General features: G+C 42.0%; 1 protein-coding gene across 1 annotated transcript in view; it reads left to right on the top strand.

Moving 5' to 3' along the window:
* ptch1 (patched 1) overlaps nt 1-13,929 on the top strand; it is a 50,372-nt gene extending 36,443 nt beyond the window's left edge. The window contains exons 17-24 of the mRNA XM_085294743.1: nt 1,695-1,878; nt 3,581-3,861; nt 6,136-6,273; nt 6,453-6,595; nt 9,937-10,036; nt 10,148-10,501; nt 10,632-11,160; nt 11,274-13,929. Of these exons, the coding sequence (XP_085150869.1) occupies nt 1,695-1,878; nt 3,581-3,861; nt 6,136-6,273; nt 6,453-6,595; nt 9,937-10,036; nt 10,148-10,501; nt 10,632-11,159 (1,728 nt within the window). The 3' untranslated portion in view covers nt 11,160; nt 11,274-13,929. The remainder of the gene's footprint in view (nt 1-1,694; nt 1,879-3,580; nt 3,862-6,135; nt 6,274-6,452; nt 6,596-9,936; nt 10,037-10,147; nt 10,502-10,631; nt 11,161-11,273) is intronic.
* Nucleotides 13,930-17,228: the final 3,299 nt, after the last annotated feature.

Genomic DNA, 17,228 nt, shown 5'->3' with positions numbered 1-17,228 from the left:
AACCCCACGAGTCTAGCTTTAACCCCCAGAACGCTCCCTGCCTCTGTGAAAGAGGGATTTATGGTTCCTAGAAGGGAGAATGGCAGAGTGGTGCGCAGTAATGGTTTTACCTCTCAGGAGGTAGCAATGCTAGACTACACTCCTGTTTCCACATGGGAGGGCAAAACTAACAGCCCTTAGTGAGACAGTCATTCGCGTCTACCTACTGACTTTTGCCGTCAAGGCAAATGACGCTGAATAAAAGAGTGCAATAAGGCAGAATCACAGACTCACACGCTCACAAAGATAAACAAAGTGCCTCAGAGAGTTTATCCTAAAGAAATCCAAGTGGAGTGACAACTCCACTTGGATTTCCTTTTGACAGTTTGATGTGATGTAATTACTTGTACCATTTTCGCCTGGATGCACAGACAAAAGGTACAATACAATGGTGCAATGATGTTTAGCCCAGGATGCTAAAATATAATATCATGCTTATGTTAACACAGTAACTAAATAGCTATGTCGCTGAGGCAAACGGGTAATTAGCTTTTCAGTATTGTGGTAATAAAATATGAGAAAATTACAATTTGAACCTGATAGCGCTGTATAAAACATAAACGTATTATTCAAATTCTACTGAGGGGAATGTCAATCTTTGTATTTTTATGTCCTGAGTCCGAATCTAATCCTTTCATGTTCTTCCTCTATCTGTGTGAGTTCTCTCCGGCTACTCCCACACTACCTGCTTCCTTCCCCCATGGATGGATGGATGGCTGATCCAGTAGCTCATAAAGTCACACAGATTCAGTATTTGAATGAATGAGCCTTGACTATGTTTCTGAGATATTTAGCCTGGACCAAAGTGGTGGACCACCTTACCAAAGTCAACAATGCATTCATTGCACTTATTCTCCTAACAAGACCAATTAGAAAGAAAAATACTTTTATGTTTTTGTTCACCTGAAAGTGCCCAACTCCAGAAACTCAAAACACAACCTGCACAGCTCTAAAATAACCAGAATGCCTGTTTAAAGCTTCCTTGCTCAGATTGCTTGGTTCTACAGGCAGCAGCAACAGCTACTTCTTGACAGGAGAGCGTTGCAAGGCTTCCTTTAGAAATTTATTCAGAGTGGTCAGGACGTTGGGTCTGAGGTTGGCCAGCCAATATCTACTATATGTAAAGGGAGAAGCTGATTCAACATTTTCCATGTTTTAATGTGGCATGATAATTCTGGGAAGCTGTGATCAGAAGTACGGGAATGTTCAGAAAGGCAACCAGTGTCTGACTTGTTGGTTTTTCTTTGGTTGGAAAGAGAGAGGGGCTAATATTTGACTCATATTTTGAAAGCTGCTCCGTTCTCTTGCGCTCATGCGTGTGTATAAATAAGCATTTCTGTGGTCAGCTCACCTGTAGAATGTTATGGTTAAACATCCCTTATTTCTACAATACCTTCATTTCCAGCGTGTACTTAACAGCCGCAAGCACTTCAATTTTTTTCTACTTTTTTTCCCCCCTCAATTAAATTTTTTCCATTTTCTAATAATTCCATTTCAGTTCAAATTTTGACAGTTTGCTTGGGTGTAGTAGACAGACGAATGACATAATGCATTCGATGAATTATGTGTTTGAAAATTGTAATTTAAGAGGCTATACCAAAACCTATAAGTCTAATATTACAGTCATTAATTCATCTCGTTTGTGGGTTTTGTAGCTGACTCGCCAGAGGCTTGTGGATGCAGATGGGATCATCAATCCCGGAGCTTTTTACATCTACCTAACAGCTTGGGTCAGCAATGATCCTGTGGCCTATGCTGCCTCACAAGCTAACATTCGTCCACACCCTCCCGAGTGGCTCCACGACCATACCGACTCCATGCCCGAGACACGCCTCAGCAGTAAGTCTGCATGACCTATGTTCACATTATTTTACCGCTGAATACTGAGTAGTGCGACAGAATGGAAGAAATTTGAAATAATATTGCTTTTAGTTCCAACAAGTTCGGTAATCCAGCTCCACATTAATTTGAAATGTTACTGTAAGGTACGGCCAAACATACTGCATTTATTATCTGCTTACTGAAATTTTATGCCTAACTTTTGTGAGGTTTATGAGTCTCGGCTGCAACTTTTTCAGTTTCCATAAGGCAGCAGCTGCATGTAAGCAATGTTCACATCTTGTGGTTTGAGTTATTGGTCCTTTTTAGCTCTAAGTGAGGTATTAGACTTTACTGTACCACTGCAATATGTGTGCATTTGTGCATGACTGAGCTCACTCTGCTAACCCGAGGACCAAGACACAACTTGCTGTTATTCTTTTAATAGTGCCTGTGGTAAATGCTATAATCCTGACTACCATGGGGCTCTAGCATTACACACACATACACACATTATTAAAACTCAGCGACCCCAAAAACAGCACCCACCCTGTTCTCGTTTCCCTACCACACACACACACACACACATAAAAAATATACTTACATTGTTATTTGACTCTAGCCTGTGATTTGGTGTAAGAAGGTGTTACAGGACAAGGAAGGGGGATGATTGGATAATTAAAAGAGAGAGACAGGGTTTGGGTTGGAAGCACAATTGGATAACAAACAGGAAGTCCTTGACAGCGGGGGAACGTGACTGGATAAACTGCATGAAGTGTTTGGCTGTGCGGGAGACCCCCGGAGCAGATCTATGTTTGCCAAAAGCTGCAGGTGTTCTAATCGAAATTTTATAGTTGAGACTATAATGGGCCATACCATGTTAGCAAGCTCTTCCATCTAACCCTACACTTACTATGAAATGAATACATTCAAAGCAACATTAGACAATACTACAACATGTTCTATAAGATAAAAAATAGGCAGTAGACTGGTCTAGTAGTCTGGTCTTTAGTAGTGATACTGCAAAGCTACTTCTAAATGTGGCAACTTCTAAATCTTTTGTAAGCACCTACTATGCCTCCATAGCATCGTGACAGGCAGATATATACGTGATCACACATTTATATTGTGCCTTACGTGGTGGTGCTAAGATTAGGGTGTGGTAATGGCAGTGATTCTGACATTGTAATTAGCTTGAATCATCGTTAGCTCTGACAGTCTGCTGTGTCTGGAACTGATAGGCCCTCATTAGCCAGGCTGGGCCACAGGCTGGCCAGGACTGAGTCAATGGAGGTCTGTTTCACTCTCCTCCGCCACCCCCACAGAACACACACACATGCAGATACGCACACATGCACATACGTCTGCAAACGTAGCTTCTCTTGGAACAGAGCTGCATTAGGAACGGAAAGCCTTGGTATTCGTGGTTTGGATATAGAGCCTCAATTATTTCTGCAGACACACGAAATGATCAGAATATAATGAGAATTAATCAGAATAGACAAATGTGATCTGCAGAAGCCACTGTTGATTTATCCGATTGCTTCGTCAATGTCTACAGTCTTGAAACGTTATCAGCTGTGTGGTGTTTGCTTCCAAGGCCCCAAAGAGAATACTTCACCAGTTGCTTCATGGCATATGTCATATAATGAAAAATCTAAGTCGGGGGGGTACAGCTTTGCTAACAATTAAACTAACCTTCTCTGATTTTCTCACCATCCAGTCCCGGCTGCTGAGCCCATCGAATACGCACAGTTCCCCTTCTACCTCAACGGGCTCCGGGAGACGCCGCAGTTTGTGGAAGCCATCGAGAGCGTACGGGCCATCTGCAGCAACTACAGCCGACAAGGCTTGCCCTCCTACCCCAACGGCTACCCTTTCCTGTTCTGGGAACAGTATGTTAGTCTACGCCACTGGCTTCTGCTGTCCATCAGTGTGGTGCTCGCCTGCACCTTTCTCGTCTGTGCCCTTTTTCTGCTCAACCCTTGGACCGCTGGCATTATAGTAAGTGTTGGAGAAAACACACCACATGCACAGAGACAAATGCAGTAACTACAAATATGTGGTATGACAATGCCCAGGGAAACACACGTAGCTCCATAGATTGCAGCAGATGTTCTGAGAGATAACTTTAGAGAAAGATACAAATGTGTCTGCTACTTACATAGAGAGAGAGAGAGATCTTAGCTTTCAATTATTTAAAAGTCAATTTCTTCCCTCTCTACATGTCATTTCCTGGTTTTTGCGTGTGGTCCAGAATGCATGTCAGGAGGAGAGAGTCGGAAAAGAGAAGGGGCTGGTGTGTGTTATCGTAGCCCCAGTCACCAGTGTTTATCTTGTGCTGTTTTGTTAGGACCAGTCTGTTTAGTCTAGTCCAATACTCCCAGACACAAATTCTGAAATAAATGGGAAGAGGACAAAAAGTTGCCCCAGCAACTGGCTCCCACTCTAAACCTATAAAATGTTTGATTTTATTTCCGTCTCTAACATTCATCCACTCTTGCTCCTCTCAGACAAGACGTTTCCAAGGATATTGGCAAACGTGTTCGCATACACAAGCCAGTTCTCAAAAACACTTTGAGCACTCTAGTGCATGTACATACTTGCACACACATACAGTATGAATGTTTAAACTCGCAGGTGATAATTCACACGGAAACACGTACAAAGAGTACTCTGGTTTTTCTCTCTAGTGGGTTGTATTTTACAACCGGCAGTGGCCAGGCCACCCGAACCTTGAAACAAGGGAGGAGGGGACTTCATGTTCATCCTCTTCAGGCCTTACTAGTAAGATCAAAACATCAGTTATAAGAGAGTTCTATCAAAGCCCAAAGCACAGGCAGCCATACAACATCAAACTCTCAAAGCCTTCAAGCCCTGAAATCCACCATGACCATGTAGACAGAGGCTTTGTGTAAATATCATGTCTTGTGTTTAGATTTATACAGTTAGTTTTTAATCCACTTGATTTTGACTCCTCTTAACACTTAAAATCTGAATGGGTCTCAGTACATTTAGAGCAGGGGTGCCCAATCCCAGTCCTCGAGATCTACTATCCTGCAGCTTTTAGATGCATCCCTACTCCAACACAGCTGAATCAAATGGTGTGATTACCTCTTTAGCATGCCATCAAGTTTGGCAAAGGCCTGATAACAAGCCATTCAGTTGATTCAGGTGTGTCAGAAGAAGGATGCGCCTAAAAGCTGCAGGACGGTAGCTCTCGAGGACTGGGATTGGGCACCCCTGATTTAGAGCAATCTGTGTTCCTGATTTATGTTTTATGTTATTTATAGAAAAAACATTGCTTAAAAGAAACAAAAAGGCAGGTGTATACAAGGTTTTACCTCACACAGAGAATTTTAGTAATAGTAAATGTAATATAATGCAAGAAAATGTGTTAAATCTAGTAACATCTTTTCCTCAAACTATTTTATTTTAATATACAGTATCTGCACACTTGTAATTAGATCACCCAAAATGCCCTTCAGAATAAAGTGGCAGACACACCACACAGTACAAATACCCTTTGTGGATGTGCACATACTCTGTGCTGGGTCACCTATAGGTGCACGTACACATAGTTACCTCCTCTGCCCACCTTAACCCTCTTCAAAGGATTTGGGCCCCGTGTAACCTGACACCTGTCAGCTGATAATAGCAGCTCCTGTAATGCTTTGCTCCGGAGTCTCCACAAACACACACATTTCACCCACATGTATGGTTACTGCTCAACACATTTATAAGGCAGATATACTCACACATATCACCCTCATGTGTTATTTCTCTGCCTCATCTGTCTTGTATGCAGTCAAATTTAAGGTCAAATGGAAGTTCACACAGTTAAAGCAGGGAATAATGATTTGTTCTTTCTATAATAAAACAGCATAAAGTAGAATAACTCCATTTGTGGTAATTAAACGCACTGTGCTCACAGACAAGTTTTACCTGTTTCACCTAGCAAATGTGCATTATAATTCTGAATTAGCTGGCATTTTCTTATCCCTTTTAAAGGTATTGTTTGTATCTTTTAAAGTCAAACATCGAAGAGAAAAAGACGATGTGTCCTGAAAAACCTACAGAAACCATTTGAATGGATATTGGATAAAATAAAACGGTTGCAAACACTGAATCGTGCAGGCTTTTTGTAACAACTGGCACTTTCTATGTGTAAAAATGTTTTAGAACTTTGAGTTTATTAACTACACAAGTGTAACTAAAGGTTCATGTAAATTGAACAACTACCCACATTTCTCACAGAAACTCTTGCTTTCTCTTCAGGTGTTGGTGCTTTCTCTCATGACTGTGGAGCTGTTTGGCTTCATGGGGCTGATGGAAATTAAGCTGAGTGCCGTCCCTGTTGTCATTCTCATCGCCTCTGTGGGCATTGGAGTGGAATTCACTGTCCATGTGGCCCTGGTAAGTTTAAAAATGAATTAGTGAATTTACTTACTTTCTAATCCTACATGCTGCTTGCTGGAATGGTGAGGTCTATTGCTGGATGGATTCAGGTCTCTCTGATGGTTGTGGAGAAAGTTAACCTTTTGAGAACAAGACATAAATTGTTTTTTGTTTTTTGTTTTTTCTATGTGTTGTAGGCATTCCTGACAGCCATAGGGGATCGTCACAAGCGGGCAGTGCTGGCACTGGAGCACATGTTTGCACCGGTGCTCGATGGCGCCTTTTCCACGTTTTTAGGCGTCCTGATGCTCGCAGGCTCTGAGTTTGACTTTATTGTCAGGTCAGTTACAAAATGAAACTCACAAGAAACTACTGCTTTAATTTGAACTTGAAACCATGCATATTTGCACATACAGAAGTTATCATATATATTTAAATAATGTTCTTAGACCATGCCTCAACCTGTATACCACACAGGAATCCACCTCAGACCCCGATCATGCATGACAGCTACTCACTTCTTCTTTTGCTTCTCCTCTTTAAATCTCATCCAATTTTCACTACCACTAGCAATTATTCATTATTATTTACTATTATTATTTATATTTTTCGTCTCTTTCTGGGGGATGATCTCCAGGAAACCTCACCAAAAATCTCTTTCCTTTTTTGTCTTTTCTTTTATCTACCTCTTCCTCCTCCTAATATCTGTCGTGCCTGACATTTTATGGGAAACCAGGGAAAGGGTTGAAAATTAAAGGTGAAAAATAGGTGGGGGGGAGTAGGCTGTAAGGGAGGTGACAGAGGGGAGCAAAGTGAAAGAGAGTGAGTGAGTGAGGGAGAGCAGGAAAGACCTCTGGCTTTTGTAATCTCCCTCAACTGGTTTAACTGCCCTCACTAGACATTTATAAGCAGGGAAAGGAGTAACAGAGTGGGGGGCAAGAGAGCAGTTGTACAAAGACAGGAGAAGTGGAAATTAAAACCGACACACTGCCGGAGCTCCGTGCAGGTGGCTGCTTTTGTGTTTGCACCTTCTTAAGCGTCAGACAGAGAGGTAGCGACCAGCTGCCGTTCAAGGGAGGAGTATGAATAATTCTGTATGTTCTCAACTCCTACAGTATTATGAGAAGTTTCCCCAGACTTTAGTGTGTAATTTAAACAACCTTATGTCTTTACATGGCCATATGTACACACATTCTTGGTTGCTGCCAGATGAGGTAGCTGTATGATTTGGCCTTCTTCTTTGAGAGCTAGAATCACTGAACTCCATATGATCTGCAAGCGTTCATCTGTGCACACCCGCACAGTTACACAGTTCCCCCCTCGTATAGACACACCAACCTGCTCCCTGACCCTTTAATCATGGGGGTCAATGATGGTGCGCCTGCCAGTGAGAGAACACACAGATACACACTCAGAGAGACACATACAAACATACGCACACAAACTATAGAGGCCTATAGACCTTCTCTCCGCACCTCCAGTGGTGTGCTCTGGTTTCTGGCTCAGTCTCGGGCCTCCATTTAAAGGTTCTGCTGTTGTCTGAGCAAACAAAGCAGCGCCCCAAGACGGTGCAATAACAACAGGCCCAGCTCATATTTTTCTGCTTGCGCCGAAAGAAATGCTTCCCTGACTTTCCCCATCAGCCCTGTGAATGTTTTCACTCTAAACAGCCTGGCGGGGGCATGCAACCTGGTATGTGGGCTGGACGCGTGCACTCGTACATATGTGTGCACATGTTTCTTCAAAGGTGACGTGGCTTTTACTCCTGATGCTTTGTATGGAAATGCAAACCATAATTATGAAACTGTTATTTTAGCTCTAGGTAGCTATATTAAAAAAAAATCATCCTAGGACCGTAGTTGATCATTATCCAATTTAGGAAATGCAGTCCTTCTTTTGCTCCCTGCATAGACTATTTATCTCTATGCAACTAAATCCTGACTCGCTGTAATTAGTTAACAGAACTTTCAAGTTATTTCAAGTTAACTACAAAAATATGCTGCTCTTGTCTATAGATTGTGCCTCGCTGCCTCATCATTGCAGTATCAGAATTTCTACAAGTCACTTCATCCATCTTTTGGGTCGCTTTGCATTGGTTTTTGGGTTGTTGCTTTTTACTCGATCTTAGCATGTCTGTTACTTTCCAAGTAAACCAAATGGAAAGGGTGAGACTGTTTCACTGTAATTCGGTTTTCTAGAACTGTGCATGAAAGGCCACCCCTGCTGTGTAGACAGGGACCCTTGCTCCGTACTTGTGGATAGTCTTTTCCACAGTGTCCCTTCATTCTCTACACGCACACATCAATAAAACACAACTGAAGGATTAGTTATGAATGTGCACTTAATCTGAGGCCCAGCTGCATGGCACATCTACACCTTTGTTAGCTCCTATTTACACCCACCCGTGCACACACAAACAAAGAACATAGTCAAGAGTCAAGAAAAAGCCTTCATGGCGTGTCCCTGAATACCTGAGAGCTTCCAGCGGAAAACCAATGGGTGGCTGTGCGGGGTATGGGGTGGGCTTCCATAATGAAGGAAGCAGGGTTAGTGAGAGAGGGAGATTTAGAGTGGAGATTGGGGAGTCTTACCTGATACATTGGAGATTTAATTAGATGGAGTGGCTTGTGGAGTGGCCGGGAATTTCACAGGGGCTTAGCTGGAAGGAAGGGAGGGAAAAAAGCGAGGAAGAGAGAGAGAGAGAAAGGAGAGTGAGAGAGGCCAGGGAGGGGTGGCGCTGAGGGTCCCCTTCTCTTCTTCCTAGACTAAATTGTTTAAATTCTATACCCTTCACTTCATTTATTTGCTTCTCGCTTTTCTTTTTCTTTTCTTTTTCTTTTCTTTTTCTTTTTTTTTGGAGAGCTAGAGAGAGAGAGAGAGAGAGAGAGAGAGGCCCCTGTCCTCTTGTACCCCCCACCCCCCATGCCCCAATGTCACCCTCCCCACTTTTGCTCTCTTTTACCACTCCCCCTTCACATTCCTCACTGCTTTGTTTTCTCCTTGTTTGCTTATACACCACACACACCCAAGAGAGTACCCTCACCCCCCAATAACCCCCCACCCCCTGTCTTTTTTCCTTTCCCCCCGTGCCTTTGAATTAACCAGCTCTGGCTAATTATGTTTCCCCTTTCTTTTCTCTACATGGCTTCTTTAAGACTAACCCTCTTTGGCAGGACTTAGAAACGCACAAGGTACATTTATGTTTTGCTCCTCAAGACTGCAGTGCATGCCAGCCTGTCTGTGGGGGGTTTATATATATATATGTGTGTGTGTGTGTGTGTGTGTGTGTGTGTGTGTGTGTGTGTGTGTGTGTGTGTGTGTGTGTGTGTGTGTGTGTGTGTGTGTGTGTGTGTGTGTTTTGGGAGTGGTGAGTGTCTTTGTGAAAGTATTATTTTGGGCATGTGTAATGGTTGATCTTGCACATGTCTCCCCACGTCTAAACCTCTGTGGTTTTGCGCAGGTATTTTCTTTGTTTCTTCAGCTTGCTTAATTTCACTTCTTGTGTGTCCTTGTTGGTATGAGTGACTTTGCTTAAATCTTTTATTTTTAATAAATGTTATTGTGTTGTGTGACGCAGAAGCCACAGGAAAGTGTTGTGTTTTACATGCATTTTTTGCTCATTGTGTTTATAGCTGATATTAAAGTTAATTTCCCTTTGTGAACTCTTTCTTTGTAATGCAGGTACTTCTTTGCAGTGTTAGCCATCCTAACAGTTCTTGGGGTACTGAATGGATTAGTCCTGCTCCCAGTATTACTGTCATACTTTGGACCTTATCCAGAGGTAAGATCTTACAAAATGCAAATGCAAGAAAATCTAAATCAACCAGGACTAGTGACTTTTTTTTAAATTCAAAAGCCAAACTATAGACAACTCTCTGTACTCAACACTCAGGTATCACCAGTTGATGGTCGCAGCCGGTTACCAACCCCATCTCCAGAGGCCCCTCCTCATGTGGTCCACTTCTCAGTCCGTCCTCACCACACCACTGCAGCCACCACCACCTCTGGTGCAGTTTCAGACTCATCAGACTCAGAGTACAGCTCAAACACCACAGCATCTGGTATCAGCCAGGAGCTGCAAAATTCTAACCTGCACTCACACAGAGGACAAGCTCGAGCAGACGAGCAGCAGTACCACCTCCAGATCAGCAGGGGAAGAGCCAGGACAGAGGAGATGAGGAGGGGAGCATCAGGACATCGGCGCTCAGCTAGACAGCCTGACCCTCCAGCTTATACTGTGTCCTCGGTAAGAGAAATATGTCATATTGTGTCTCCTGCATGACTCTTTTGATTGCATATTTTCTCTTGCTTGTCACATTATGAAATGGAAAGATAATTTTGTTGTTGTTGTTGTTCCATATTTTGTCTTCTCTCAGGGTTGTGATCCTGGGATGCAGAATGGAACTACTCCAAACAGCAGCAGGGACCCCAAGAGCCAGGTGCACTGGCAGGGCCCGCCCCCAGCCCTGCCGCGCATGGACGCTTTTGAAACTGCTACTGAGGCTGGGGGCCATTATGGCTCACATAGCCATAGAGAACACTCAGCAGGCCACAGAAGCCGCTCTTCCCACAACCCACAACCTAGTCATCACCTCCCGCACCAACACCTCAACCCTACTCCATATGGCCAACCCATCACCACGGTGACAGCATCGGCCTCAGTCACCGTCGCAGTTCACCCACCCCCTTTGTCCAGCCAGACCCCTGCTTCCACTTACCCAGGATACGCTGCAGCAGACAGTTACTGCCAGTCAGGGACAGAGGGGCCAGAGCCTGCCTTCCAGGACCCACATGTGCCTCTCTACACCCACACAGGTACCAGGGGAGTCAAAGTAGAGTCCATGGAGCTCCAAGATTTGGAGTTTGAGGCAGCTGAGAGCAACAATGGCAGACGGGCTAGCTGAGGTGAGATCTTATCAAGTTGAGGAGCTTGACGTGTAGCACAACTGTCCTTTTTTTTTAAATAAATGTCTGTTTCATCATAAACCACTGACAGTATAATCTCCTTTGGTTTTCAGGTCTGGAGAATAGAAGTACTATGGCCAAAGATGGACTCTTCGGTATTACTGAGCAGCTGACCCAGTCTGGCCCAACCCAGCCCAGCATAGCCCAAGTTGGCTCACCACCAATGCTAAGCAGCGAGAAACTTGCCAGTGTTCCAATAATGGTGCTCATTCTTACTGTAACCCAGTGGACTATTGTCTTAGATATTTCTATCTATATTTAAAAGATGTATACATATGTAAATATGAACATAAAGTAGGTATAATTTTAGGAGCTGTACAACTCCTCATGTTAACAAACTGGGGCTGCCATATTATTTGTGGTGTGTACATGCATGTGTGTTTATGTTGGTGTGTGCGTGCGTGTGTTTGTGTGCGTGCAAGAGATAGATAGATCTCTGATTACTGTCGACCTATCTGTGGATCTGTGCCATTAGAAAACTTCATTTTGGCAAAAATCATCTGTCAGCATTCACTGCTGCTGCTGAGAATATTTTTTAAGTGATATACATTTATAACTCTATGCAAATCTCTCTTTAAACAAAAGAAGAGATCTATCTGTGTGTGTGTGTGTGTGTGTGTGTGTGTGTGTGTGTGATAGGAGTGTGTAGGGCTGTATAATGTGAAACAGCATCATAATTTTCTGGCTTACACATCAGATACATCCTCAGAACTGACTAACATTTAAACTCATTTAAAACATGAAGGAAAGTGTTAGAATCATCAAACAAAGCTATGGTACATATATATATATACATGTATATATATATGTATATGTATATATGTATATGTGTGTATGTGTGTGTGTGTGTGTGTGTGTGTGTGTATTGTAAGAAGGTACGTTTGTAAAACTATTAATTTTATCACAAACCTGTGGTAGTTATGAAACATTTACTGTTTAACTTGACACGCTATGCGTGCTATTTAATATGAGCTGATATGAAGAATTTTAAAAGCTGTTTTTTAAATTTTGTTTAATTTTATCGCCTCGGCATTGGAACCTGTTTCTGCTCTCAGCTTTGTATCACTGTCTGTTAAGCTGGTTGTATTTTACTGTATGAGGTTATGTATTGTTTAACCCTAGCAGGCTCAAAACAGGTTCCGTCTTACATACTGACTTATGAGCAGTAAACCCACCTCAAAAACTCACTCTACCTTTACAGGGACATTCATGTTACTGATTCTGGAACAGGGTTAACACAGGGTGCTAACTCTGCACCCTAAGTGGTTGTGTCTAGTGGATAAGCTAAAAAATCAGACTGTATACTGTATGACCCGATTAACCAAGGCACTTGACTGCATTTAAACTTTATTCACAGGAAGTAAAGTAGCTCTTTCTGTCCATCCAGTAAGCTAAGCCCATGCAGCCTGCTAAGGGCTAAGCCCTATATGGCCTGACAAAGCGCTCCATGTGTGTTACAATGTGCATGTGTGTATAATCGTTCGTGTATGTGTGCGGGTCCATCATCTTACTGCCTATGCTCAATTTAGTGACAGTAAAGAGAGCTGGTTCCAGTTTAGCAACAGCTGTCGCCACTGTCTTCATCTCACAAAACATCCACAGCTAAATGCCACGACACTAATTGGACGTCTCCCCTCAAAATGCTGCATTACACAGCACAGAGCCTCAGGGGTCAGAGTTTACACCGCCAGCCCCTCACTCCACCACCAATGGCCATTTTATACCTGCATGTGTACCCATAGACTCCCCATTCCCCTTTGGCACCCCGTGAGTACCCTCCTCAAAACCTTTACACTCATATCCTGTTAAACGCTTGTAGCTTTTCCCAGAAATCTTTGCAGTTTTTCTCGTCCTGTTACATCAGCTGCTTGCATGAAATAGGTGGTTGTTCTCTTTGTTTTGTTTTTTATGTTTTTTGTTCTGTTTTCTCCCAGTGTCACATTGGCAGTAGCGGAGAGAATCATAGCTGGCAACTATTTTATTCATTTTAAATGTTTTTTGTTTGTTTTTCAGTCAATTGCGATATTTATATTTTTGTAATATAAAAAATGTTTGTTGTTTTTTTTTCTTTCATTATTGTTGTGATGTGGATAACAAATGCAGGGATTTTTATGTCTATTGAAAAAACACTATTACAGTTTAATGTTTTTACATTAATGGATTTTGATCTGTATAAAGTGCTTACTAATGTTAAATAGGAAAAAAAGAGTATATAACAATATTACACTACAGGTCTCATCATAGCTCTTAGAGGATTTTAAAAGGAAAAAAAAAATTGGTTCTTCCAGACTGCCTTTCTGGTCTTGCTTGGCGTGGATGTATGCTGTTTTCAGTTACAAAGATAAATGTATGCCATATAATTTATTTATATGAAAATTTATTTTTGTAGTGTACATAGTAGTTGTCAAGGTATTTGACAGAAGTATATTTTTAAAGAGTTTATATGTAATGATATACCATAACAGAAAAAAAGCCTTAAGGTGCACACTTTCATTGCTAACTGTCTTGTTAGACAACATTGACACCTCCCCTTCAGTATTATGTTCCGATCAGCTGTTTCTATGGGTTTGTCGAAAGCTAGTCATGAAAGTAGAAATTGTACTAGCTCCCTAAATATTAATGTTCAAACACTGATAGATTTCTAACAAATAAAAATATAACTTATTTGTCTTTTTGTTCATAACTTTAATAAATGGAACTTAAAACGTTTGCTTTGGTCTGATTGGTTGATTCTTCTCCAGATAAACATGATCTTCTTCCACCCCTCTCTCCTCCCTCTGACACGTCCTGCAGTTTTAAACTCTGACATCTGGTCTGGAGGCCTGCAGCCCTTCCCCAGCAGCCCCAACCACCTCCACTCCGCTCCTCATTCTGCATGATTTTGATTGACAGCTTTATAGACTGCAAGGAAATTGGTTGTAGTTACAATACAGCTGGCCTGTTCGGAGTAATGAAAAAGGGCATGTGGCCTTAAGCTTGCTGCAGTGATGGTGAAAGAGTGCGAGCGCCTTGTCAACTGCATGGGTGGCAGCTATTTATTCTCATATTCGAAGGTTGTGAGAGAAAGTTTTAGCCACCCCGGAGGAAAGTGCTTCAATCAAAATACAAGTGTCCTTTCTGGTGTTCTTAACTACAAATACAAGAGCTATTTTCCTAAGCTGCAGTCTGAACCTGGACCTCAAGGAGGCTGAGGAACTCGCTGACCCTGGATCAGCAGTAAACGGTGGGCAGTAGGCATGTCATTATCTTTTAAAGCCAATAAAGGCACACAACTCTCCTGCATCCTGTCTTGCCAGTGCAAAGGGGCAGGCTGACAACTTACAAATGACAGGGTGCACTTGGAAAACTGGGTGGTAGCCTGTTGTGTATCGTGTTCTGAACTTTTCTAACTAGACTTGACTTTTTTACTTTGCTGCTTGATGAGAATTCAGAGCCGAGGTAATGTGGCACATGCAGATTGTGATGTGGCACTTAAAACAGTCAAATAGGTTTCAAGCTCTTATAGTCTCTCAAAAATCACAATTCAAACCATTAATGAAAAACAAGTTGCTGAAAGGTAAATCATCGTGGTTGTTTGTAGGTGACATGGTTCACTGAGTTCTAATGTTGTTAAAGTCGCTCGCACCAGCATTTCCCTCATCTGCTGGAGGACCCCAGGTCACCAAACCTGCACACCCACCTCCTCTGGCCCTGCCTTACCCTTTAGCCCCCCCTCACCTCTAAGCCCCTTCACAAACACATGTATGCGCACACACTAAGAGTTGCCCTCAGAGGTGGAATTGCACATATTCTGAAGAGTACTTCACCAAAGCTAATGAGCTCCAGGTTGTTAATGAATGACTGTTTCCTGTACCTGTCCTCTCAACAGAGAGAAAGGGAGGTTGTTTGGCCATGGCTCTCTGCCCAGGGTGGGCGACAATGGAACGGAAATGCCCCATACAATGATAGCTTTTACCTTTTTAAAGTTTTAAGCTGTTTTTTTGCCCCCTTTCCTTTCTCATCGCCACCCCACACTTGTGAGGAGAATTCCACAAAGAGGTTTATGGATTCTTCTGTTCCACTCCTTCTTTTCCAACCATCTGTCTCCCTCCTCCCTCTTTCCATCCCTCACTTGTTCCCTGAAAGGCTTGTCCATCATCACCTGCCAGCAGAGCTAAACCCTCTAAGTGTATGCTCTCCTTTACATGAATGATTGCTCTGTTGACATGACTGCATGGGACACACACACACAGAGCGAGATCCAGGGAAGCAGATTTGCACATTCTTTATTAAAAAGGGAGTTCAAGAATAAATCTGCAAGAAACATCACATAGTGTTGTGATTCAACTCCAGGTCCAGACGAATGGGAGTTTTACCTTTGAGGCCTCACAGACACCTTGAAAGGCATTTAACCGTCGACTTGTGTTTGCTTCTGTGTCCATGTGTCTAACAGCAATGATTAAGCACTGTTTGCCAAACTGACGTCAAGATCGCTGGAGGTTTGTGAATACCTGAGTCGAGAAAGAAAGGCATCCATCAGTTTCTACTGATCATTCATCAAATCAACATTAAACACTTTAAGATGGTGCCAGTTTGTTTCAAAAGGCATTTGAATGGCATTTTAAAAGGGTTTTTCAGTCATTCACTTAATTTTTTGTCATCAGTATTTTGATAATAAGATAATCCCCAGGCATAGGGTGCTAAATATGAGCTAGACGATCCTTAGCTTAGCTTAGCATTTAAGCTAGAAACAAGGAAGAATAGCTTCTTTTTTTCCATTTATCTGTAATTTATTAAAAGCATGCAAATATTTCTTTTATTTGCTTGCAATAAATTGTTTTTTAAGGGAAAATTATTTTTAAGGGAGATTTAGAAGCTCCACTGTCATTACAACACATACCTCTTCTGTGCGGATCTATTCTGTAGGAGCAACAAGGTGGGTGGTTTAGGGAAGGTTTTGCTAGAGTTCAGCTCCATTCTGGGACCTGTTTTACTTGGCTGACTGCTTTATCTCCTGCAGAGGAAGATAGCTGTTCTTTCTACAAGAGTAAGCCAGATGATTTTTTTAGGTCCAAGTCCCCAGTGCCCAGATTTACTCAAGTGTTAAAGAGCAGTTCAGCAGGGCGGGCAGTTGGATAGTTTAAGAAACAGGTCCCTGTGAAATATCTGAGAAATATGCAATTCACAAATTTGAGAAAACAGTTTATCAGGATGCTAATTCTTAGTGGCTATCTGTGCTGGATTTCCTAATGTTGATAAAGTGAAAGCCCTTGATTCTTGAAAAAGTTGTTTTCAGAATTTAATCAATAGTAAAATCAGGTTTGACCTTTTAAGGATCCATTACCTGTTGTGGTTTATGGGTTTTGTCATTGTCATGGTTTTTGTTTTTTCTGTGTTTAATTAGAATCACAGAAAATGTTTTTGTTTGCCCCTTTTGTATTACGTTATATTTGCGCTAGTTCTGTAGAGTTTGGTACTTAAGTTTATTTTTCGAGCTTTTAGTCTTGGTTCTCTTTTAGTTCTAATTACTATTTATAATTTTAGAATTCTGTTAGTTATTTTTTCAGTTAACATTTCCTAATTTACTTTGGTAATCACACATCTTGGGTGTCTTGTAGTTTTACTTCTTCCTGTGACTGATTGTCCATGTTGCTAGCCTCCTGTGCCAAATTCCCCGATTGCCCTGACGTGTATAAAAAGTCCTGTCTTTGCTGCAGTTTTTGTCACATTGTGCCATGCATTAACTGTATTCCCGTGGCCTGTTCTTGCCTTTTTTTTAGCTATTTTATTTAGATTACCCTTCGTTTGTTGTCTTTTCTGGACTGGAACTAATTTCTAGCTTTCTAATAAAACTTGCCTTTAGTTTATCTCTCTGAGTCCTCACTCTAAATTTGAGTTCTTTAACCTCACAAGCCATGATATTACCTGACTGACAGTCTGATAAGCAGGTTATGCTTATATAAATTTAGATTAGATTTTGCAAAAAAAAGAAGTGATGTGTCTCAACAACATTGGGTTGGATAGATTGC

Source organism: Mchenga conophoros, linkage group LG12 (assembly GCF_057382185.1).
Source record: "Mchenga conophoros isolate Kocher_MC1m ecotype Shallow Benthic linkage group LG12, M_conophoros_male_GT1.1, whole genome shotgun sequence".
In the NCBI taxonomy this organism is placed as follows: Eukaryota; Metazoa; Chordata; class Actinopteri; order Cichliformes; family Cichlidae; genus Mchenga; species Mchenga conophoros.
This window is presented reverse-complemented; position numbering and strand designations above follow the sequence as displayed.